General features: G+C 45.1%; 2 protein-coding genes across 3 annotated transcripts; both read left to right on the forward strand.

Moving 5' to 3' along the window:
- Window positions 1-18,966, forward strand: LOC307077604 (uncharacterized protein; the record flags this gene model as incomplete). The annotated part of the gene is made up of 12 exons (XM_079739034.1): window positions 1-276; window positions 454-520; window positions 933-1,153; window positions 1,419-1,703; window positions 1,881-1,947; window positions 2,360-2,616; window positions 13,956-14,178; window positions 14,944-15,218; window positions 15,399-15,465; window positions 15,873-16,138; window positions 16,321-16,384; window positions 16,806-18,966. 12 exons carry the CDS (start codon window positions 1-3, stop codon window positions 18,032-18,034), a joined length of 3,297 nt encoding a protein of 1,098 aa, XP_079595160.1. The 3' UTR covers window positions 18,035-18,966.
- A 933-nt stretch (window positions 18,967-19,899) lies between these two features.
- LOC307077028 (uncharacterized protein) lies at window positions 19,900-26,302 on the forward strand. 2 transcript variants are annotated; one of them, XM_079738276.1, is made up of 4 exons: window positions 19,900-20,693; window positions 21,384-21,661; window positions 21,842-21,908; window positions 24,167-26,302. In XM_079738276.1, the coding sequence occupies exons 1-4, from the start codon at window positions 20,387-20,389 to the stop codon at window positions 25,309-25,311; spliced, it is 1,797 nt and encodes a 598-aa protein (XP_079594402.1). In that variant the 5' UTR covers window positions 19,900-20,386; the 3' UTR covers window positions 25,312-26,302. The 2 variants fall into 2 exon arrangements, with proteins under 2 accessions (XP_079594402.1, XP_079594403.1); XM_079738277.1 differs by having other exon boundaries at window positions 21,845-21,908.
- Window positions 26,303-26,664: the final 362 nt, after the last annotated feature.

The raw sequence follows: 26,664 nt of genomic DNA on the forward strand, positions 1-26,664 counted from the left end.
ATGACTTTTGGAGACTGCAGCACACAGTACAGCTCCACCTTGGAGAGTCTGCATGCGGACGCTCCTGGCTCCTCCCACATGTCAAGTCATAACGGGGAGCAGCGGATCCTGAGCCTCCATGGAAAAGGGGAGGGACCACATACGCTGGACTGCCATGACACACTCTTCACCGAGTCCGAACTGGAGGCCCCGAACTCGCGGTCTGCAGACCTGAGCGTGGTCAAGAGCCTGGAGCGCGGCGAGCAGCTGATCCGCCGCGAGGAGCTGACTGTGCAGGTTGGAAATCATCTTCTCATTCACCATCCAAAAGAGAGGCTTCCTCTGCTACAACTCCAGCACACACCCATAGAAAGCACACACCTTTGTGATTCAATGCGTCGTTAGCAGGGATTGACATCTATTCTGTGCTAATGAAAGAATATGTCTTGTGTGTTTCCTTCTTTATGTGGAAAGCAGCAGACCCCAGACACCATTTTAACCAAGGCTGAAAAGGATATTGATGGAGGCATGCCCGCTGTAGGTTAGTAATACACATTGCTTTCAAGTAAGCAGGAAAACAACCTGGATCAACTGAGAATGTACTCAAATCTTGCTGCGCTGAAAAGCCTGGTCCTCTTTTGAAAGCGCACCATGACCAGAGCCCTGCTGAAGCACAAGGACTACTTATGCATTTTATAGTAGAACGATTTACATCTTCTTCATGGCCGACAGGTGTCAGGAATGTTGAGATCAGCTCTGATTCCCAATATAACTACAGTTTTGGTAAACACTTGATGGGAAACAACAGATAGCCTGGGTTGTGTCTGTATGACCTCCCCACATCTTTAAAAGGGGGAGACGTAGCAGTGGTATGTTTCAAAGGGATACATACTGTATCCCTTTATGCAAATAATGAATTAACACAATTACATTATCTTTTTTTCCCTCTGCAGAAGACTGCGATGACTTTGGAGACTGCAGCGCACAGCACAGCTCCACCTTGGAGAGTCTGCATGTGGACGCTCCTGGCTCCTCCCACGTGTCAAGTCACAACGAGGAGCTGAGGATCCTGAGCGTCTATGGAAAAGGGGAGGGCCCACTGGCGCTGGACTCGCTGCCTGCAGACCACGGCGTGGTCAAGCAGCTGGTCCGCCGCGAGGAGCTGACTGTGCAGGTTGGAAATCATCTTCTCATTCACCATCCTCTTCATGGCCGACAGGTGTCAGGGATGTTGAGATCAGCTCTGATTTCCAATATAACTACAGTTTTGGGAAACAGGTGATGGGAAATAACAGATAGCCTGGGTTGTGTCTTTATGACCTCCCCACATCTTTAAAAGGGGGAGACGTAGCAGTGGTATGTCTCAAAGGGATACATACTCTATCCCTTTATGCAAATGATGAATTAACACAATTACATTATCTTTTTTGCCTCTATAGAAGACTGCGATGACTTTCGGAGACTGCAGCACACAGTACAGCTCCACCTTGAAGAGTCTGCATGCGGACGCTCCTGGCTCCTCCCACATGTCAAGTCATAACGGGGAGCAGCGGATCCTGAGCCTCCATGGAAAAGGGGAGGGACCACATACGCTGGACTGCCATGACACACTCTTCACCGAGTCCGAACTGGAGGCCCCGAACTCGCGGTCTGCAGACCTGAGCGTGGTCAAGAGCCTGGAGCGCGGCGAGCAGCTGATCCGCCGCGAGGAGCTGACTGTGCAGGTTGGAAATCATCTTCTCATTCACCATCCAAAAGAGAGGCTTCCTCTGCTACAACTCCAGCACACACCCATAGAAAGCACACACCTTTGTGATTCAATGCGTCGTTAGCGGGGATTGACATCTATTCTGTGCTAATGAAAGAATATGTCTTGTGTGTTTCCTTCTTTATGTGGAAAGCAGCAGACCCCAGACACCATTTTAACCAAGGCTGAAAAGGATATTGATGGAGGCATGCCCGCTGTAGGTTAGTAATACACATTGCTTTCAAGTAAGCAGGAAAACAACCTGGATCAACTGAGAATGTACTCAAATCTTGCTGCGCTGAAAAGCCTGGTCCTCTTTTGAAAGCGCACCATGACCAGAGCCCTGCTGAAACACAAGGACTACTTATGCATTTTATAGTAGAACGATTTACATCTTCTTCATGGCCGACAGGTGTCAGGAATGTTGAGATCAGCTCTGATTCCCAATATAACTACAGTTTTGGTAAACACTTGATGGGAAACAACAGATAGCCTGGGTTGTGTCTGTATGACCTCCCCACATCTTTAAAAGGGGGAGACGTAGCAGTGGTATGTTTCAAAGGGATACATACTGTATCCCTTTATGCAAATAATGAATTAACACAATTACATTATCTTTTTTTCCCTCTGCAGAAGACTGCGATGACTTTGGAGACTGCAGCGCACAGCACAGCTCCACCTTGGAGAGTCTGCATGTGGACGCTCCTGGCTCCTCCCACGTGTCAAGTCACAACGGGGAGCTGCGGATCCTGAAAGTCCACGGAAAAGGGGAGGGCCCACTGGCGGTGGCTGGCCATGACAACCTCTTTACCGCGTTAGAACCGGAGGCTCTGAGCTCGCTGTCCACAGAACACAGCGTGGCAAAGAGCATGGAGCGCGGACAGCAGCTGGTCCACCGCGAGTTGCTGACTTGGCATCGGGGCGGCGGCAAGGACCAGCCTTGTGTGGCCTTGGGTTTTCCCGAAAATACCAGTATGACCAAGCCCTACAGGTGTGTCCAATGCATGAAGTGCTACGGACAGAGCTCTGACCTGAAGATCCACATGAGGACTCACTCCGGGGAGAAGCCCTACAGGTGTGACCAATGCATGAAGTGCTTCGGACGGAGCTTCAACCTGAAGACCCACATGAGGACTCACTCCGGGGAGAAGCCCTACAGGTGTGACCAATTTATGAAGATTTTCGGACATAGCTCTGACCCGAAGAGTCACATGTGAACTCACTCTAGGGCGAAGCCCTGAAGGTGCAACGCCAGACTCAGCGACCCTAGCAATTTGCGTTGCCACATGCTCAAGGACAGATGCAATGGGATGCTTTGTCATGGGCAACGGGACGTTATGATTGACATCTCTATCCTGTATTCGTTGAATTGTCTGCTGTAATTATTTTTTCTTCATGATTATAGACGCTTTCCAACTTTTCGTTCACCTTTCTTTTATTGTTGTAAATAATTGATTTCTGTGTGATGATGAATCACTTATTTTTTAGACACTTCGGACAACAAAATATTTAATTTTAAATTTGGAGCATGATCATGGGAAGATATAGGCAGCAAAGTTACAGAGCATACATTCAATGAGACAATGGGTGTACATGATTCTTATAGGCAATTTCACATCGTGGGTTAATACAAAGGAAACAAAGTTGAGGGGTATTGACCATGGTGGAGATTTTAGGATTGGCCAGAGGAGAGACCAAGTTAAATTGCAATACACTGTCGGTGAACTGGACATGGCTGCAAGACAATTAAAGGAATCTACGACAAAGATGTCACTAGATTGGCCGTCACTAGATTGGCCAAGTATCAGACTTGGCGGCTACAGTTGCAATGCAAATGCAAACTATAACAACACCTTTCATTTAGAGAGGACGAGAGGTATCTCTAGGTCCAAGGAGAATGTATAGAAATCCCTTTCAATTGGCTACATACAATATACAATTGTATATTATAATTAGGGTCATGCATGCAACGCTCAATTTAGAAGATATTATGAATCACAAACGACTGCGTTGGGTTCTCCGACCCTCTGGTTCTTCCACGTCCACATCAATCTGAAGTAGACTGAACCACGACATGGAGGAGAAAGGGATTGTTGAGCGTGGTTGTCTCCCTCCGGAGCCTCGCTACCGAGGGACCACCGCCTCGGCAGCGGTCAGGGCTTAGGCACCACCGCCTCCTGCAGCGCCGAGGCGGTGGTCCCTGGGCAGCCGGAAGCAGGGCTCAAGCGGGAGACATTCGCGGGCAATATCTCTTTCTCCTCCATGTCGTGGTTCATGTACTTCAGGGAGTCAAAGCCAAAGTTCCTTGCCCCCTATTCATTCTCAACCATGGCTGAGATAACCCCCACTACGAGTCTCGTTGTGGAAATACCAGAAACGAGAGTCCGGCGTGTTATGCGCAGAACGGTTAACTAAATAACAAGTGTACAACACTTGCGTTACAGTATGTGTAATCACACACACACACACGTGGCGCTCGCACGGTCGTATCTCATTGGCGGGCCAAATTCTCTGGGCTGGCAAGGCAGAGAACGGGGAGATGGCATCTCCCCTTCTGACGACATACCGGGAAAATTCCAAAACGGCGCGTCTGAGCTTCGTTTTTTCAAAGGCGGAGCAGAATGCCTAGTGCTCGTTTTACACCCAACGAAATTTCTAGCTACTGGGGGAGCGTAGGTAGGCTAGGGGATCTCATATTAATGTTAGAAAACCTCAGAAAGTGAAGTTTTCACGCCATGGGATCTTTAATAAGAATGACACCACATTTAAACATATCATTATATATTTAACTGCATTTATTTTATTTTGCAATATGTTTGGATCAGAGCAGGCCCCCCCTAGGCTGACTGGCGACCATTGAGGCCCCTTCTAAATTGGTGAAAACTATATTTTCCTCTCCGTTCTCCTTGGCAGCGTTTTAGGAATTTCTCCGTACAGACGGACTCATTGCAAAAACGCATCTAGCAGTAGAAACAATGTAGTACATATTCAAGACATCTAGGCCTATGTGGCGCTGATTCTCGGAGTATGCGGAGTATGGAAGCCTGCGTGCTGTATACACACATACAGTCGAGGAGGAGAAAGCATTTTATAAACCTCGTAGATTGAGAAGAAAATACTTTTGAATGTACATTTAGTAGTTACATTTACATAGGATATAACTAATGTTTATGATGTAACTTCTATACACTGTCGTGATTTGAGATGTAGCTTGTTTTTACTGTAATGTTGATATGTTTTTTCATGTAATATACTGGGAATACAAGGCGCGAAGATAAGTGTATGCTAAGTAACTGGGGAATGGGAGCGGGAGTCACAAGATGTGTCCAGTTTCAAGGCCCGTAGCAGAGCGTTCTGATTGGCCAAGTGCTGTTGGGGGAAGCCACACAATAAGGGATATAATGGTGTGATCCATGTGCCTCGGACACCAGCCTTCCGAGTTGGAAGTGGTGAAATCTCCCTGCTTTGTTGTGGCATTTCACGGAGGCACGCCTGTGGTTTTTTTTTAAATCAAAAACAGAGTCAAATATGTTAATAAACATGCACCGTACGGCCCAACTTTGGAATAACAGCTATCGTCCATAATGAACGTGTAACCCAGATATATTTTCAGTCAGCTAATGCTTTTCTGTATTATCACTGTTTTTGGTGTGTGTCTCTTTAAGGGTTACGACCACTTTATGTTGCGGCAGCTTTACGACTGCTGTTTTACGGTGTGTGTTATTGTTACCTTGGAGACTAAGTTTTCGCGGGTAGATCTTTTTTTTTTCAATGCCTGCAAGTAACGTGTGGTCAAGCTGTAATTCTCCTGCTGTTTTTTTTTTTCGGAGTTTAACTTGTTAAAAGTATTTTAAGTGTAATATATACCATACAAAGTACTCGGTTTGCTTTTGATAATAAGCCGGAAGCCCGTCGGCAAAGTGTATACACAAGAAGGCCATAAGAAGGGAACTCCGCCGAGTTAATGAACATTGATGAAAGAGACGGCTGCTGTTTCCTGAGTTGCTTTTCCCAGTGGCTCGTGAGGAGCCGTCGCCATCTTCTGAACGTCGCCAAGGATTGCAGGCAAAACCAATTCAATAACCACACACATATAGAGCTCTATAATATTGTTTTGCTGGCCAGCACCTTACCTTACTTTACTTTATTTTGTTATTTTTTTTGTTGCTAAAGACAATATAAGGACACTTCAAGATTTGTTCTATGTTCTATAAGAAGACCGTTCGGTATCCATTTTGTTTTCATGGGTTACCAAAATTATAATCACATTTCCATGTGATTTAAGGTTTACTGTTTATGTTGTTCCTGATTTACATTGTGATCAAGTAAGACGCATTTCAGTTCAGCAAATGTTAAATAAAACTGGATCGATAGTAAACTGCTATCACAACCCGAGTAAATTCTGTTTATTGGTTACAGACGAAAATTGGCGCCCGAACAGGGACTGAAGTGTGTCTACTTGATCTTAAATATAAAAACTCTTTAAAGTATAATCATCTGAAAATTGTAAGGTTGGCTTAATTGAGAAAACAAAATGGAGTTTTGTGACATGTATGGTTTTGACCCAGAGCGCACAGTTATGCTTAAGGGTGTCCCAGCTAAGGTTAAACTGGAAGATGTAAAAAGGGTTTTTGCATTACTAGATGATGTTGTTGGAGTGCATCACATTGACAGCCTTCCCAATACCATTCTGTGTCAGTTTAGCGAGTCTTTAACTCCAATGCTTCTAGACCGCGAGCATCCAGCTGATGACTCATATTGGGAGGTTATGCAGATAGATGAATACTGTCCACCTAAGTCAGTCAGTGAGCCACCCACAGATGATGTAGTGCCTCTTGCTCGTGCTATTAATGACATGACAGTCAATTTCAGAGAGCAGGTAAATGAGTTAGCTCTAACATACAACATGAGCCCCATTACTTTGAATCAAGTAGCAGTGAATCATATTTCTGGAAAAGGGGATAGTGACAAGGGCCCAGTAACTTCTACCCCAGCATCTGCTCTTAAAGCCCCGGCATTTAAAGCACAGTCTACCCCTAATCCAAGACCGGTTGTCTTCAGTGCTGATAGCTATTCGTCCAGTCCAAGACAGGCCCCTAATGACACTCTGCTTGTTGACCCCCTCCCTGCAGATGTTCAGAGAGTAATCGTGGAACATATTGTAAAACACGACTCCCTGGTGTTCATTCCACCTGCAAGAGAACTGCGTCCATTCTCCGGAAATTCTCCTAAACCTTCCACAGAGGTGGATTACAAAGTGTGGCGGCTTAGAGCTAAGCAAGTAATAAATGACTCCAGCCTGTCAGAGGCACAGCAGCGACGTATGCTTCTTGATAGCCTTCATACCCCTGCTTTAAATGTGGCTTTCTCTATTGGAGCCCAAGCCCCACCAAGTGACTATCTCCATGAACTAGACAAGGCTTATGGTAACGTTACAGGAGGTGAGGAGCTGTATATTCAGTTCTTAGAGACCCATCAGGACAGTGGGGAGAAAGCATCCGACTACCTGCGTCGACTCCAAACTCTGTTACAGGAAGTAGTTGAAAATAAAGGTGTGGCTAAACAAAATGGTGATTCTCAACTTTTAAAGCAGTTCCTAAGAGGCTGCTGGGAAGACAGTATGATAACCACATTGCACCTAAAAGAACAACTCAATGAACCCTCCCAGAGCACGCCCACTTTCTCAGAGTTGCTGTTCAAAATAAGAAATTATGAGAAAGAAAGTCAGCTAAAGGAAATGAGGAAAAAGCGACATACTGCTGGGAGCACAACCAAAGTTCATACTAAGACACACCTAACTACTGATGAGTCTGAGCCCCCTAGCAACAAAGTCCTAGCGGTGTGCGATGCTAACACTAGGGAGCAGCTTGAGGAGAGAATCAGACTGTTAGAGGCTGAGCTAAAGCAAAGTGTCACTACTCAAAATGCCAATTCCCCCAGATATGATAGAGCAGGACGAAAGTTCTCACCGAAAGCAAAAGGCAGCAACACAGCTCCACCACTCCAAGCCGTGCCCACAGAGAATCTCATTAAAGCAGGCAGGTTTTGTTACAATTGTGGAGAGGAGTCACATATGATGCCGCAATGCACAAACCAAACTAATGCTGTGCTTGTGCAGAAGAAACTTTGTGAGAGACACCAAACTAGACAAACCCAACATCCACTAAGCTACCAACAGACAAGCCCCCAGCCAAATCTGTCTTTAAACAGTTAAGGGCTCCTGCTGTGGGACAAGCAGGAGCTCAGTGTCAAACTAGTTCCCCTGTTTTGAGCCAGTGCATGCATGAACCCCCAAATGCATCAGCAACTATTCAGATTCCAGCAGGACTTGTTGGAGAGCCTTGTGATAGTGAAGCATGGTTAGATGGAGTCCAATGCAATTGCATAATTGACACAGGGTCTCAAGTAACAATCATATCCCAGTCATTTTATTCCCGTTACCTTTCCCACCGACAGTTATTCTCTATTAAAGATGCCCTAAACATTGAAGGTGCAGCGGGACAAAAGGTTCCATATTTGGGCTATGTTGAAGTGGATGTGCAGTTCCCTAAAGATAAATGTGGCACAAACCAATGTTTTCACATCCTAGCTTTAGTAAGCCCAGATCAGTCATACAATGACAAGCATTCTTTGCTTGTAGGTACTAATGTCCTGCGTCCAATGATCCAAGACTGCATTAGGCAAGGCGGAACTAAGTTCCCAGAAATCCTTCCTATCCAGGCCAGCTGGCTAATGGCTTATGCAGAGTGTGACAACCGGACTGACTCCCAAACAAAAGACGCCAAAGTTCTGCGTGTAAGGCTCAGCAGCAAAGTACCCATACGCTTGAAGCGTGGCGAGCTTTGTACTTTAAGGGGCATCTGTCACAATAAACCTGGTGAAGGTGAGTTCCAAGCTCTTGTGGGTGGTACGGAGGAAATACCCACGCCAGGAGGCCTGATCGTCTATGACCAGATAGTGGATGTAAAGCCTCAATCCCACAATAAATTTAAGCTTGCTGTCAGAAATATTTCTCAGCGTGACATCACCTTATACCCAAAAACAGTCATTGCTGAGTGCTCTCCCATTGACTGGGCAGTGCCCGTTTCACACTTTGACCAGAACAAACAGTCAGATGTTGCCCTTCCACAGACACATGCTCTGTCGGTGTCACAAAATGAAAAGATCAATTCAGCAGCTGAAATCTTCTATCCTGATTTCAGCGACAGCCCCATAGCACCAGAACTAAGGGAGCACATACAGGCTAGAATAAATAAAGAAGTGCCAGATGCGTTTTCTAGACATGATCTAGATGTTGGTAACATTGCAGGAGTCACTCATCGCATAGAGCTTGACCCTCATGTACCATTCAAAGAGCGAACTCGACGTGTCTCACCTGCCGACTTCAATGACTTAAAAAGGCATCTCCAAGACCTTTTGGCCATAGGCATCATAGAGGAATCACATAGCCCCTACGCCTCTCCAATTGTTCTTGTCCGGAAAAAGAACGGAGATCTGCGAATGGTGGTGGATTACCGCAGACTGAACAACTTGACTAAAAAAGATGCCTACCCATTACCCCGTATAGAGGAGACATTCTCCCTGCTGTCAGGCTCAAAATGGTTCACTGTACTCGATCTAAAGAGTGGGTACTATCAGATGGAGGTTGAACCCTCTGATCGGCCAAAGACAGCATTCACAACACCCTTTGGAACATGGCAATTTCGGAGAATGCCCCAAGGCCTGACCAACTCTCCAGCAACCTTCCAGCGAACCATGGAGAAGGTGATGCAAGGTATCAACCTCCAAGAGGTTGTTGCTTTCCTCGATGATCTCATAATATTCTCTAGCTCTTTGGAGGAACATGAGGAGAGATTAATGAAGGTTCTCAAACGCGTCTCTGATTTTGGCCTCAAACTGTCCCCTTCCAAATGCAAATTCTTCCAGACCTCTGTGAAATACCTAGGGCATGTGATATCTGCTGAGGGAATCCAACCCGATCCTGACAAAGTTGCTGCTGTAAAAGAATGGCCCCGGCCTCAAACAGCCAAAGAGCTTCGGTCATTTTTAGGTTTCACAGGGTATTACCGAAGATTTGTGAGAGAGTATGCCAGGGTTGTTAGGCCACTAAATGATTTGTTGAAAGGAGATCTAGCGCCCAGGCACAAAGGCCCTAACTCCTGGCCAAGAAAACAGTCACATCCACTTGGTGCATTATGGACCGCTGATTGCCAAGCAGCATTTGAGCTCATCATTGAGAAATTAACATCTGCCCCTGTGCTTGCGTTTTCCAACTGGCAGCTCCCATATGTGCTCCACACTGACGCCAGTATGACCGGTTTAGGTGCAGCCCTGTATCAGGTCCAAGATGGCCAAACCCGAGTGGTGGCATACGCCAGTCGTGGTCTCTCTAAAAGTGAGAAAAACTACCCCGTGCATAAGTTAGAATTTCTCGCCCTTAAATGGGCGGTCAGTGAAAAGTTTCATGACTATTTGTACGGGGCTAACTTCAAAGTGCTAACGGATAATAATCCTCTGACATACGTGTTGACAAGTGCAAAGTTAGATGCCGCGAGCCACAGATGGCTTGCTTCTCTATCATTGTTCAACTTTGACATCCATTACAAATCTGGTGTGCTGAATATCGATGCTGATGGGCTCTCGAGGAGGCCTCATGAACCATCCGAAGACGATGATGAGTCTCGAGAGATGGACCAGAGAATCTCCGGTATGCTAGATCGCGCTAGCCTCTCACTTGAGGAGTTCCAGGTTTTGGATGGGGAGACAGTGAGCACTCTTTGTATGCGCCACGGTGTCAATGTTCATGCAGTTTCACAAGACAATCAGGATCCGGATAGTGTCATACCTGCAGTGGAAACTCTCTTGTGTCATGAAAGTGCGGTCCCTGATGATCTGGAAGATCCAGTCCCTGGGCCAGGACAATCAGCTCTGCCAGAAATGTCTATGGAGGACTGGCATCAGTTGCAGAGGGAAGACGCAGCATTGGCACAAGTTATTTGTATACTGGAAGAGCAGCCTGACACTGAGGAATTTGATAAAACGTCTGTGGAGCCAGAGGTTGCTCAACTCTTACGTGAGAGATCAAAACTACTCTTGAAGGATGGAGTGTTATGCCGCAAGGTTCTCAACCAAAGAGGTGAAGCGTTTCATCAACTTGTCATACCCAGTAGTCACAGAGAACGAGCCTTCCAAGGTATTCATGATGAGACAGGCCACATGGGTATCGAAAGAACTTTGGAACTAGCTAGAGCAAGGTTCTACTGGCCGAAGATGGCGAAATACATTGAGACAAAGTGCAAAAGCTGTGAAAGATGTGTCAGACGAAAATCTAAGGTGCAAAAGGCATCCAAACTAGTTAACATCAAAGTCAGTGGTCCCCTTGAGTTAGTCTGTATGGATTTTCTGACAATTGAACCTGACTCAAGAGACACTAGAAACATACTGGTCATAACTGATCACTTTACAAAATATGCACAGGCATATACGACTAGAGACCAGACAGCCAAGACTGTTGCCACAGTGTTATGGGAAAACTTCATTTGTCACTATGGTTTTCCACGCAGGCTGCATAGTGATCAAGGAGCCTGTTTTGAGTCAGAAGTTGTAGCAGAACTTTGTAAGCATGCTGGAATCGCCAAGTCTCGCACAACACCCTACCACCCGAGAGGGAATCCGGTAGAACGATTCAACAGGACTCTGCTCGACCTCTTGGGAACGCTGGAGGATAAAAAGAAGGAGGAATGGAGGAAATATGTCAAGCCCCTTGTACATGCATATAATTGTACACGGAACGATGTGACTGGCGAAGCCCCTTTCCTACTCATGTTTGGCAGAGAGCCGCGTCTCCCCATTGACCTCTGTTTTGGCATCAGCCCTCAGGGTCACAACCCCAAAACGCACACACAATATGTGCGAGACCTAAAGAAAAGACTCAGACACGCATATGAGCTAGCGTCAAGAAATGCTGAAAAACGGCAGTTGTTGAACAAAAGGCGCTGGGATGCTAAGGTGACCGCCTTGCCTTTAGAGGTAGGGGATCGAGTCCTTGTGAGGAATCTGAGTCTCAGAAAGAAGCACAAAATCTCTGACAAATGGGAATCCACTGTTTACGTTGTTGCCAAACAGCCCGATGAGAGTATCCCTGTGTATGTTGTCAGGCCCGATAATGGTGAGGGCAGAGAGCGGGTTTTGCATCGAGATATGCTTCTTCCCTGTGGGTTCTTACCTGCAACCTTAGAAGCGGATCCTGTGAGTACTGTTGTGCAGGCAATCCCGACTCAAGTTCCTGAGGTGACTGATGAGGGAGATATTGAGGATGATCTGTCTTCAATGGAAGTGGATCAAGACTTGGAAACTCAGAACACGAGCCTTGAAACCCCTGAACAGGGTACCTCTCAAAATCCCCTAAATCCTGATGCCCCTGAATTCATGTCAGATCAGCATGATTTGTCAGACACTGAAACTGTAATTAGTCCAGGCCCGTCCCAGGCTAGGCCTCAGAGAACAAGGGTACCACCAGCTTATCTTAGTGACTACCAAGTTGGTCGCAAAGCCCATTGTAAACATCACACCTTAAGTCCCCCTACACAGCAGACACTGTTTTATGGTTTCTTATTGTCCTTGCAGCAGCAAATTGCAGGGTTAGTTCAGTCTCTAGCCGTAGGTAGTGACGGGGACGTCACATTTTAAGTGGGGGAGGATGTAACCCAGATATATTTTCAGTCAGCTAATGCTTTTCTGTATTATCACTGTTTTTGGTGTGTGTCTCTTTAAGGGTTACGACCACTTTATGTTGCGGCAGCTTTACGACTGCTGTTTTACGGTGTGTGTTATTGTTACCTTGGAGACTAAGTTTTCGCGGGTAGATCTTTTTTTTTTCAATGCCTGCAAGTAACGTGTGGTCAAGCTGTAATTCTCCTGCTGTTTTTTTTTTTCGGAGTTTAACTTGTTAAAAGTATTTTAAGTGTAATATATACCATACAAAGTACTCGGTTTGCTTTTGATAATAAGCCGGAAGCCCGTCGGCAAAGTGTATACACAAGAAGGCCATAAGAAGGGAACTCCGCCGAGTTAATGAACATTGATGAAAGAGACGGCTGCTGTTTCCTGAGTTGCTTTTCCCAGTGGCTCGTGAGGAGCCGTCGCCATCTTCTGAACGTCGCCAAGGATTGCAGGCAAAACCAATTCAATAACCACACACATATAGAGCTCTATAATATTGTTTTGCTGGCCAGCACCTTACCTTACTTTACTTTATTTTGTTATTTTTTTTGTTGCTAAAGACAATATAAGGACACTTCAAGATTTGTTCTATGTTCTATAAGAAGACCGTTCGGTATCCATTTTGTTTTCATGGGTTACCAAAATTATAATCACATTTCCATGTGATTTAAGGTTTACTGTTTATGTTGTTCCTGATTTACATTGTGATCAAGTAAGACGCATTTCAGTTCAGCAAATGTTAAATAAAACTGGATCGATAGTAAACTGCTATCACAACCCGAGTAAATTCTGTTTATTGGTTACAAACGGACTTGCGAAAGCTGCCGTATCTGAAATTAACTGTTCTCGGAAGGCTCGGCTACCCTTCGCTTACAAATAACTCGGAGCCTGAAAGAAGACCAAGCGCTGAGGTTTAGGATGAAGGAGGCAAGATGAATGGGAGTCGGAGAGCTCAGCCAGATACTACCATAGGAACCAGAGCAGTGTTGGAGGGAAAAGAATCACCTCAAAGGGGCTAAACAGAAGAAGTTGTAATAACAAGGTTTCGATTAGGTCATACTGGACTTAATTCCACTCTAGCAATAATAGGTCAAAGTAATGGTGTATGCTCTGAGTGCAAAGTTGCAGAGGATGTTAATCATGTTTTATTTAAATGTAAGAAATTTGACCAGCACAGGCAGAAATGGAAAGAACTGGATAAAGAAAATGACATTCACAATATTTTACAGGAGCAAGGAATGGAGGGACAAATAAGCAGGTATTTTGTTATGTGTCTTAATGATACTAAACTAATTAGAAGAATTTAACCTTAAATATATCTATCTATAAAAAACGTTGTTTTTTTTTTGTTAGTTTGTCTATTTTGTTTTGTTTTGTTTTGTTTGTTTTTTCTCTGAATTTATTTTTATGATTGAAAGTATCATTTGCCAACGTCCTTGTTACACACCCCTGTGAAGTAGTCCAGTAGGTGGCGGTAAATAGTGAAAAACTATGATCCGCCATTAAGGAGAAGGAGAAGAAGAAGGAGAAGAAGAAGGAGAAGAAGAAGGAGAAGAAGAAGGAGAAGGAGAAGAAGGAGAAGAAGAAGAACAAGAAGAAGAAGAAGAAGAAGATTAGTAAGCAGTTTTCTTTGCGGCTTCAAACGAGATCAAATGCTTCGTGTGCGGCAAGACGTTTTGCCCTGGCTCGAGCCAACATCTGCAAACCACAGACTAATCCACAGGGAGACGGTGAGTTGTGTCCCGGCTGTGATAGGCGGAAAACAAGACGGTTCAAGTTTTCAGGCCAGGGTCACTATTAGTTGTTACATTGGAGTAATTAAAAAATGTTGTATTAATAATCATGATTCAAAATGAACAATGAATAATGACGTTAATCCCATTTCCCGCCCTTTGAATGGTCTTGGATGTAATGTATTCCTCATCATCGTCATCGGGTCTAAAGCACAGGGTGGTTGGAGATTCCACTCGTCTTACAGCACCCATAGATTCTGGGCTGACTGCTAGATTTTGCCTGGTACACTTTTGAAAAGCATCAAGACCAAAGCGTTGATGAAACACGAGTCAAACTTGGTAGTTGCATTTCAAAGATGGAAACAGTCAAGAGCCCAAAATGGTTTCCAGACAGATGCCACATGAGCTGGTTTATAATCTCAAACATCAATTCATTCAAAACGTATAAATGTTAGCTGATCAGCTTACAGGGAATGACACGTTGTCGCTTGTTATTGCCAGAATAGAATAATTGTGCTTGTCTTGCATGTTGTGCTCATATCATTTTGCGCTGGTGTTCGTTCAGTGTCCTCAACCTGGTCAACCGCTTGACCTTTTAGTTGACGGAGGGGGGGTTCCAATCTCTAAATCTGTGTCTACACTATTACACATTTTTAACCCTCTGCATCAATGTTACATACATACATTTAAATAGTTTCTTTCACGTGTACAAATGCACACTGTCTGTTTTTATGCAAACGATCACTTTGTCTTTTTTTCCAGACTGCGATGACTTTGGAGATTGCAGCACACAGCGCGACGCCACCTCAGAGAGTCTTTACGCCCCTGGCTCTTCCCACATGTCCAGTCACAGCCAGGAGCTGAGGATTCTGAGCGTCTATGGAAAAGGGGAGGGACCACTGGTGCTGGACGGCCATGACACACTCTTCACGGCGTCCAAACGGGAGGCCTTGAACTCGCTGTCTGCAGACCACAGCGTGGCCAAGAGCCTGGAGTGCGGCGAGCGGCTGGCCCCCAGCGAGGAGCTAACTGTGCAGGTTGGAAATCATCTTCTCATTCACCATCCAAAAGAGAGGCTTCCTCTGCTACAACTCTAGCACACACCCATAGAAAGCACACACCTTCATGATTCAATGTGTCGTTAGCGGGGATTGACGAACTATTTTGTGCTAATGAAAGATTATGTCTTGTGTGTGTTTCCTTCTTTGTGTGGAAAGCAGCAGACCCCAGACACCATTTTAATCAAGGAAGAAGAGGATATTGGTGGAGGAATGGCTGCTGTAGGTTAGTAATACACATTGCATGCAAGAAAGCAAGAAAACAACCTGGATCAACTGAGAATGTACTCGATTCAACCTGCACTAAAAAGCCTTGTCCTCTTTTGAAAGCGCATCATGACCATGCTAAAACACAAAGACCACTTATACAGTTTATAGTAGAATGATTGACAACTTCTTCATGGCAGACAGGTGTCAGGAATGTTGAGATCAGCTCTGATTCCCAATATAACTACAGTATTGGTAAAACAGGTGATAGGAAACAACGGATAGCCTGGGTTGTGTCTTTATGACCTCCCCACATCTTTAAAAGGGGGAGACGTAGCAGTGGTATGTCTCAAAGGGATACATACTGTATCCCTTTATGCAAATAATGAATTAACACAATTACATTATCTTTTTTTCCCTCTGCAGAAGACTGCGATTACTTTGGAGACCACAGCACACAATACGGCGCCACCTTGGATAGTCTGCATGGGGACGCTCCTGGCTCCTCCCACATGTCCAGTCACAACAGGGAGCTGCGGATCCTGAGCGTCTATGGAAAAGGGGAGGGCCCACTGGCGCTGCACGGCCATGACGCCCTCTTCACTGCGTCCAAACAGGAGGCGCTGAACTCACTGTCTGCAGACCACAGCGTGGTCAAGAGCCTGGAGCGCGGTGAGCAGCTGACTGTGCAGGTTGGAAATCATCTTCTCATTCACCATCCAAAAGAGAGGCTTCCTCTGCTACAACTCCAGCACACACCCATAGAAAGCACACACCTTTGTGATTCAATGTGTCATTAGCGGGGATTGACAACTATTCTTTCCAAATGAAAGAATATGTCTTGTGTGTGTTTCCTTCTTTATGTGGAAAGCAGCAGACCCCAGACACCATTTTAATCAAGGCTGAAAAGGATATTGATGGAGGCATGCCCGCTGTAGGTTAGTAATACACATTGCATGTAAGAAAGCAGGAAAACGACCTGGATCAACTGGGAATGTTCTCGATTCTACCTGCGCTAAAAAGCCTGGTCCTCTTTTAAAAGCGCATCATGACCAGAGCCCTGCTAAAACACAAGGACTACTTACACAGTTATACAGTTTATAGTAGAATGATTAACATCTTCCTCATGACATGCAGGTGTCAGGAATGCTCAGATCAGCTCTGATTCCCAATATAACTACAGTATTGGTAAAACAGGTGATAGGAAATGACAGATCGCCTGGGTTGGGTCTTTATGACTTCCCTATATCTTTAAAAGGGGGAGACGTAGCAGTGGTATGTCTCAAAGTGATACATACTGTATCCCTTTTATGCAAATAATGAATTAACACAATTACATTATCTTTTTTCCCTCTGCAGAGGACTGCGATTACTTTGGAGACTGCAGTACACAGCATAGCGCCACCTTGGATAGGCTGCATGCGGACGCTCCTGGCTCCTCCCACATGTCAATTCACAACGGGGAGCTGCGGATCCTGAGGGTCTATGGAAATGGGGAGGGCCCACTGGCGGTGGATGGCCATGACAACCTCTTCACCGTGTTCAAACCTGAGGCTCTGAGCTCGCTGTCCACGGAACACAGCGTGGCAAAGAACCTGGAGCGCGGCGAGCAGCTGGTCCACCGTGAGGAGCTGACTGGGCATCGGGGCGGCGGCAAGGACCAGCCCGGTGTGTTGTCTGGCGAGGGTTTTCCCGAAAATACCAATACGACCAACCACATGCGTACCCACACCGGCGAGAAGCCGTACGGGTGCGACCAATGCCAGAAGAGCTTCAGTATGAGCACCAACCTGAAGGTCCATATGAGGACTCACTCCGGGGAGAAGCCCTACAGGTGTGATCAATGCGTGAAGCGCTTCAGTTATAGCTCCTCCCTGAAGATCCACATGAGGACTCACTCCGGGGAGAAGCCCTACAGGTGTGACCAATGCGTGAAGCGCTTCAATAAGAGCTCCGACCTGAAGGTCCATATGAGGACTCACTCCGGGGAGAAGCCCTACAAGTGTGAACAATGCATGAAGTGCTTCGGACAGAGCGGTCACCTGAAGAGCCACATGAAGACTCACTCCGGGGAGAAGCCCTACAGGTGTAACCAATGCATGAAGTGCTTCAGTTATAGCTCCCTCTTGAAGATCCACATGACGACTCACTCCGGGGAGAAGCCCTACAGGTGTGACCAATGCGTGAAAAGCTTCAGTCATAGCTCCGACCTGAAAGTCCACATGAATACTCACTCTGGGGAGAAGCCCTACAGGTGTGACCAATGCATGAAGTGCTTCGGACAGAGCAGTCAACTGAAGAGCCACATGACGACTCACTCCGGGGTGAAGCCCTACAGGTGTGACCAATGCGTGAAGCGGTTCAGTTACAGCTCTCAACTGAAGATCCACATGATAACTCATTCCGGGGAGAAGCCCTACAGGTGTAACCAATGCATGAAGTGCTTCGGACAGAGCGCTCACCTGAAGATCCACATGAGGATTCACTCCGGAGAGAAGCCCTACAAGTGTAATCAATGCGTGAAGCGCTTCGGACGGAGCGCTCACCTGAAGAGCCACATGAGGATTCACTCCGGGGATAAGCCCTGAAGGTGCAACGCCAGCCTCAGTGACCCTAGCAAATTGCGTTGGCACCTGCTCAAGCACAGAGGCAATGGGGTGCTATGACACGTGCAACGGGACGTTTTTATTGACACCTCTATCCTGTATTCGTTGAAAAGTCTGCTGTAGGTTTTTTTTCTTCATGATTTACGCTTTCCAACTTTTCATTTGTTTTCTGTATTTATTGTTGTAAATAATGGATGTCTGTGTGATGAATCACTTACTTTTTGGACACAACCAAATATTTTATTTACATTTGGAGCATGATCATTGGAAAATACAGGCATCAAAGATTGTTACCGAGCATACATTCAATGAGACAATGGGTGTACATGATTCTTATAGGCAATTTTGCATCGTGGGTTAATACAAATGATACAAAAGTGAGGGGGAGTGACCATTGTGGAGATTTTAGGATTGGCCAGAGGAGAGACCAAGTTAAATTGCAAAACACGGTGGGTGAAGTGGACTTGGCTGCAAGACAGTTAAAGGAACCTACACAACAAAGAAGTCAGTCGATTGGCGTCAGTATCAGACTTGGTGGCTACAGTTGCAATGCAAATGCAAACTATAACACTTTTCAATAAGAGTGGACGGGAGGTATCTCTAGGTCCAAAGAGAATGTATAGAAACCCCTTTTAATTGTCTACATACAGTATACAATTGTATATTATAGTTAGGTCATGCATGCAACGCTCAACCTTTGTCTTTCTTAAGTTTTATTCTTTATTATCCTCCACAAACTTTGGGATCCTGCTCCTTCCACAATTTTTCCCTGAGACTACATTCCAATTTTAAAATCTTAAGATTAGCTTGGAATCGCACGCTTTTATTCAGATTGTTCTTCTCTGACACTTCAATTACTTCAGACTTCGTCACTTGGACAATTTTAACTGTTAATATTCGGTCAACCATTGAACAAATTAATACCCTTGTATCTTCAAAAATATATGAACAATACAATAATAAAAAATATATATAAAGAAATATATGATTTATCCGTTTTTCGGAATCACGGTTTAACAGTTCAATTTCATACAAATCTCGTATATTTTCAGTTGGTCTCATTTGACTTCCATTGAGGCTCGAGCTTGAGGAAGCTAGATGACACTCGAGCCAAAGGTTACTGTCATAAAAGCTAACTATTGTGGACATCGTAGAGCCTTAACAATATCAATATTTAACCTAGAATCACAAGGTCAAGCTTAAACGGTTACGTTATTTCTTGTTAAACTGGCACTAAACTGATTGATTGGAGATAGGATGGTTATTTATCGGGTGTGTGTCTGGGGAACGCCTTTCATTCAGACATCGCGCCACTCCGACATTGACGTCTAATTGTCGTAGTGGCTGCACTTCCATTGTTTTCAAACGTCCCACCACTCCGACAATTTCTGTTTCCATTGTCCGAGTGGCGGTAGGGGAGACCGGGTATGCTAATCTTAAATCGCACTGTGGTGTGGCAGGTCGGCTTTTTTGGGCTTTTTTCAACGTTTTGCGTAACAGTCGCCCCCTAGCTGCCCCAGTCGAGTTTTCAACGTTAATATTTCTTGTTAAATTTCAATAAGATAATAATTAAACGAATTAAAAAATATGTTTTTCAACGGGTTTTTTTGTGATAATTTGTATATACATTATTATACATATATACATTACATTATTATTATTCCTGTTCCCCACTTGTATTGGAGTGAACAGAGTTAACTACTTCTGGGCCGCTTGAATCGAGGGACCCGTCCACAGCCCGCTTAAACAGCTGCAATAGCAGGCTTGGCCGCTGAGCACTGGTGGATTGCGGAAGTATGCACTGTTCCCGGGGGTTGGGTTTACCGGATGACGCGCTGAAACAAAGATGGCTAAGCCCGTAGTAAATGAGTTGAGTTGTATTTTGTTTGCATTGGTACCACATTGGTCGTTAATGTCGATAACCCTAACCCTTTAAATGCTCCTAAACACTTAATTACATTTCTGCTTTAATCCGGTCACCAATTTATGCATTGCATGGTAGTGTTGGGCATGCAACTCAATGTAAATGTTTGTTTTCAAGCCGGTTTGCTAAAGAGGCTAATGTAGCAAACAAGAAATGACAGCCTGCTCCTGCCCTTCGTGGCACGGGAAAAACAGCACTTTTTGAAATAGGCGAAAATAGCAAAATATTATTTAAATGTAAACGGAGTTACTATAAAAGTTGATAACTGATGGATGTTCAGGAGTTCTTTGCAAACCATTTCAGGTTTCGTTCTTACCTTATGCAAGTGGTAATAAAGCCTTAATCGTTCAAACCTAGTCCTTCTCGGCCTCTCGTATTTTGTTGTGGTTTTATCCACAACAGAGTAAAGTATGTTAATAAATATGTCATCGTGCGGACCAACTTTGGAAGAACAGCTTTCGTCCATAATGGACGTACTTGCGAAAGCTGCCGTATCTGAAATAAGCCAACTGTTCTTGGAAGGCTCGGCAACCCTTCGATTACAAATAACTCAGAGCCTGAAAGAAAACCAAGCGCTGAGGATGAGGATGAAGGTGATGAGGAGTGAGCTGTTTTCTTTGCGGCTTCAAACGAGATCAAATGCATCGTGTGCGGCAAGTCGTTTTACCCTGGCTCGAGCCAACATCTGCAAACCACAGACTAAACCACTGGGAGATGGTGAGTTGTGTCTCGGCTTTGTTGGGTGGTTAACTAGAGGGCTGTGTTCAGGGGGCACTATTAGTTGTTACATTTGATGTCATTGGAAAAAGTTGATGATTAGAAAAATGAACAATGAATAATGACGTTAATCCCATTTCCTGCTCTTTGAATGGTCTTGGATGTGATTCTAGGCTGAATGCTAGATTCTACCTGGTGCTCTTTTGAAAAGCATCAAGAACAGAGCCTTTATGAAACACGAGTCAAACTTGGTAGTTGCATTTCAAAGATGGAAACAGTCCAGCCCAGAATGGTTTCCAGACAGATGCCACATGAGCTGGTTTATAATCTCAAACATCAATTCTTTCAAAACGTATAAATGTTAGCTGATCATCTTACAGGGAATGACACGTTGTCACTTGTTATTGCCAGAATAGAACAATTGTGCTTGTCTTGCATGTTGAGCTCATATCATTTTGTGCTGGTGTTCGTTCAGCGTCCTCAAACTGGTCAACCGCTTGAGCTTTTACCCGAGGGAGGGGGGCTCCCAAACTCTGAATCTGTGTCTGCACTAGTACACATTTTGAACACTAGTACACATTGACACCCTGTGTCAATGTTACATACATTTACATAGTTTCTTTCTTGTCTCCTTTTCTGCAAAAATCTATCAAAACAGTCACTTTCTGTCATTTTTTCCCCTCTCTGCAGAACACTGCGATGTCTTTGGAGACCGCAGCACACAGCGCGACACCACCTCAGAGAGTCTTTACACCCCTGGCTCCTCCCACATGTCCAGTCACAGCGAGGAGCTGAGGATCCTGAGCGTCTATGGAAAAGGGGAGGGCCCACTGGCGCTGGACGGCCATGACACACTCTCCACAGCGTCCAAACGGGAGGCCTTGAACTCGCTGTCTGCAGACCACAGCGTGGTCAAGAGCCTGGAGCGCGGTGAGCAGCTGGTCCGCCGCGAGGAGCTGACTGTGCAGGTTGGAAATCATCTTCTCATTCACCATCCAAAAGAGAGGCTTCCTCTGCTACAGCTCCAGCACACACCCATAGAAAGCACACACCTTTATGATTCAATGTGTCGTTAGCGGGGATTGACAAACTTTTCTGTGCTAATGAAAGATTATGTCTTGTGTGTGTTTCCTTCTTTATGTGAAAAGCAGCAGAACCCAGACACCATTTTAATCAAGAATGAAGAGGATATTGGTGGAGGCATCCCCACTGTAGGTTAGTAATACATATTGCATTTATGCAAACAAGCAAGAAAACGACCTGGATCAACTGAGAATGTACTCGTGTCTACCTGCGCTAAAAAGCCTTGTCCTCTTTTGAAAGCGCATCATGACCAGATCCCTGCTAAAACAAAAGGAGTACTTATATAGTTTATAGTAGAATGATTGACATGGGTGTAACGATACATGTATTCGTATTGAACCAGAATCGCATTTCCGTGAGACGGGGATAATAATCAAACACATTATCCGCAAGGTATTTCTGGACAACAGCGAAAGCTTTGTTTATTGAAGAAAATGTCGCACAAAAGTTTACCATCCTCCTTGGGCGTCCTACATTGTTGATCTTTGTTCATTGTGCGCTTTCTTCTTTTTCCTTGGATTTATTAGCAGGCTACACTGTGTCGGGCAGCTATGAGGTCACAATGCTAACATAGTTGCCGCGGCTACGTTAGCATTGTGACCTCATAGCTGCCCCCCCCCCCCTACAATAAGGGTACTGTCGGCGGTGGAAACGCGAGCCGTAACCGAGCTGCGAAGAAGCTACTCCACCAAGCCGCACCGAACCGACCCACAACCCCCGGTGGAAATGCGCAAATTCTGTGTACTTTGCACCTTCATGAATAAGACTGAATAAGAATTTTCCGATTTTATAACTGAATGTGTTATTTTTTTTACAAGTTACGGATGGAGTCTGGAGGTGATGTGGGGTACTTATTGTTTACTTTTTACATCTTAGTTTACACAGTTCATGCTGTTGCAGCTAGCTCAGGGGAGAGACTGTATGACACTAGGGGCCCTATTTTAACGGTCTATGGCAATGTTGCTATTTTACCGGCGCATAAATGACTCTTGCACCCGGCGCGAATCTGAAAAGGGTTGGTCTGATGTAGCCAAATTACCCATAGGTGTGGTTTGGGCGTAACGTGCAATAAACCAAGGAGAGTGCCATCTCTCATCCCCTTTAAGAGCCATGAGCGTATTTGAATCTGATGAGTTGATATTTTGACAGCGCGTTTGCAGTCTCCGATGAGACAGAATCATTACCACATGAATTTCAAACTTCAAATGGCTCAGTTTATGGCCAAAGAATATGGCCTAATTCACACATGGAATAGCGTTTTCTTCCACAACTTCAGAAACACTGAGTCCTCAAATAACTTTGGCAAAGTATGAGCTAACTGTGGTTCTATTTAATGATGTACGCAATACATTAACAAACATCGTTTCTTACCAGTATTGTATGCATTATCGTTATCGACTTGTGTTCCTAATATGCATGTGTCCCCCCCGTTAATATACATTGCCATGGACTGTATTATGCGTTACGTGTTTAGTTTGTGTGTGTTTAAACAGATGGACGCACACACGTGCGCCCGCTTTCCTTATTTCTTTTACACATACACACACGTGCCCACAATCCTAAAAGCTATGGGCTTGTACACGATGACTGTGTCAAGAAAATATGTGTTTGCTGTACGGTGTTTGCAGATGCATTGATTTAAAAGTACTACTTATTACCGCTGTATCAGCTGTTCTTTCCCAAATAATTTTCCAAGAATGTGTGGCTAGGTAGATGAGAGAAGCAAAGTGTATGCACGAGGTGCACAAGCAACATTATGCATGCGCCCTTAAAATAGCATCTGAACCACGCGCCACTGACTTCAAACCAGGTATTTCCTGGTTTGTGGCGCAATTGTTTTCTGAAACTGCAAAATAGCACCAGGGAACGTTTGCGCCAGAACACGCATCCTCCTTTCGCCGAACCGCCCCTTGGGGCACAAGATCATTCCCTAATTTACAGGTGCGTGGCGGTGGAGGGAAAAGAATGCTCTGTTGCCAGTTGCAAACTAGCAACGACACATGCGTCAGTGTAGAAAGTCAATTGCGCTGGATGCAAGATAGGGCCCTAGGTGGTACAACCTGAGACAATGAAAAAGAATTGCCTTCTGCATTTTTGTTTTTTCTGTTCCCTTCATTGTACCGAACTCGTACCGAACCGTGATGTCTGAACCGAGGTATGAACCGAACCGTGAATACAGTGTACCGTTACACTCCTAATTCCCAATATAACTACAGTTTTGATAAAACTGGTGATAGAAAAACAGATAGCATGGGTTATGTCTTTATGACCTCCCCACATCTTTAAAAGCGGGAGACGTAGCAGTGCTATGTCTCAAAGGGATACATACTGTATCCTTTTGTGCAAATAATGAATTAACACAATTACATTGTCTTTTTTTCCCTCTGCAGAAGACTGCGATGACTTTGCAGACTGCAGCACACAACATGACGCCACCTTGGATAATCTGCATGTGGACGCCCCTGGCTCTTCCCACATGTCAAGTCACAACAGGGAGCTGCGGATCCTGAGCGTCTATGGAAAAGGGGAGGACCCACTGGCGGTTGATGGCCATGACAACCTCTTCACAGCATTCGAACCGGAGGCTCTGAGCTCGCTGTCCACAGAACACAGCGTGGCAAAGAGCCTGGAGCGCGGAGAGCAGCTGGTCCACCGTGAGGAGCTGACTGGGCATCGGGGAGGCGGAAAGGACCGGCCGGGTGTGTTGTCTGGAGAGGGTTTTACAGAAAATACCAATATGACCAACCATATGCGTGCCCACACCGGCGAGAAGCCGTACGGGTGCGATCAATGCATGAAGCGCTTCCAACTGAAAGGCAGCCTGAAGATACACATGAGGACTCACTCCGGGGAGAAGCCCTACAGTTGTGACCAATGCGTGAAGCGCTTCAGTCAGAGCTCCGACCTGAAGGTTCACATGTGGACTCACTCCAGGGAGAAGCCCTACAGGTGTGACCAATGCGTGAAGAGCTTCACTAAGAGCTCCAACCTGAAGATCCACATGAGGACTCACTCCGGGGAGAAGCCCTACAGGTGTGACCAATGCATGAAGAGCTTCGGGAGGTGCTCCAGCCTGAAGAGCCACATGAGGACTCACTCAAGGGAGAAGCCCTACAGGTGTGACCATTGCGTGAAGCGCTTCAGTCATAGCTCCGACCTGAAGATCCACATGAGGACTCACTCCGGGAAGAAGCCCTACAAGTGTGACCAATGCATGAAGTGCTTCGGACAGAGCTCTCACCTGAAGAACCACATGAGGATACACTCCGGGGAGAAGCCTTACAGGTGTGACCAATGCGTGAAGAGCTTCACTCAGAGCTCCAGCCTGAAGAGCCACATGAGGACTCACTCCGGGGAGAAGCCCTACAGGTGTAACCAATGCGTGAAGCGCTTCAGTCATAGCTCCGACCTGAAGATCCACATGAGGACTCACTCCGGGGAGAAGCCCTACAGGTGTGTCCAGTGCATGAAGTGCTTCGGACAGAGCTCTCACCTGAAGAGCCACATGAGGACTCACTCCGGTGAGAAGCCCTGAAGGTGCAACGCCAGCCTCAGCGACCCTAGAAATTTGCGTTGGCACATGCTGAAGCACAGAGGCAATGGGTTGCTTCGACACGGGCAACGGGACGTTTTAAATCACACTTCTATCCTGTATTCTTTGAAATTACTGTTTTCTTTTTCTTCATAATTCTAGACAACGCTTTCCAACTTTTCATTCTGTTACTGTTTTTATTGTTGTAAATAATTGATATCTGTGTGATGAAGAATCACTTCTTTTTTGGACACTTCGGACAACCAAATACTGAATATAAATTTAAAGCATAAAGATCATGGGAAGATACAGACAGCAAAGTTACAGAGCATACATTCAATGAGACAATGGGTTTGCATGATTCTTATAGGAAATTTCACATTGTGGGTTAATACGAAGGAAACAAAGTTGAGGGGGAGTGAACATCATGGAGATTTATAGGATTGTCCAGAGGAGAGACCAACTTAAATTGCAATAAACTGTAGGTGAAGTGGACTTGGCTGCAAGACAATTAATGGAATCTACAGTACACAACAAAGAAGTCAGTCGATTGGTCTCAGTATCAGACTTTGTGGCTACAGTTTCATTGCAAATTCGAACTATAACAACACCTTTCAATTAGAGAAGACGTGGGGTATCTCTAGGTCCAAGGATAATGTATAGAAATCCCTTTCAATTGGCTACATACAATATACAATTGTATATTATAGTTAGGTCATGCATACAACGCTCAACCGTTGTCTTTCTTAAGTTTTGTTCTTTCTTTCTTATTCTCCACAAACTTTGGGATCCTGCTCCTTCCACAATTGTTCCCTGAGAGACTACATTCCAGTTTTAAAATGTTAAGATTAGCTTGGAATCGCACGCTTCTATTCAGATTGTTCTTCTCTGACACTTCAACTACTTCAGACTTCGTAACTTGGTCAATTTAAACCGTTCATCTTTGTTCAACCATTGAACAAATGAACACACTTGTATCTTCAAAAATATACAATACAATAATAAATATTATATAACATTTTTATATAATTTATACGTTTTTCAGAATCAATCAACAGTTTAATTTCATACCAGCCTAATAAATTTTCAGTTGGTCTCATTGATTTCCGTTGTGGCTCGAGTTTGAGGACGCTAGATCAGTGGTTCCCAATCTGAGGGGGCGTGAAGCCTCTGAAGGCTAGAGGCAAATTGACATGTGAAAAAAAAAGTTTGTCTCAATTTCAGAATGTAGCAAATGCACCAGCAGTGCGCCCGCTCGATTAAAAATAGACCTGTCGCTAAGTCACGCCCCCCGTCGTTACCATGACGAACTCGGACAAACAAACCAGACTCGATAACAAACATGGAAAAATGTCA

Source organism: Pollachius pollachius (assembly GCF_949987615.1).
Source record: "Pollachius pollachius genome assembly, chromosome: 6".
Taxonomy (NCBI): domain Eukaryota; kingdom Metazoa; phylum Chordata; class Actinopteri; order Gadiformes; family Gadidae; genus Pollachius; species Pollachius pollachius.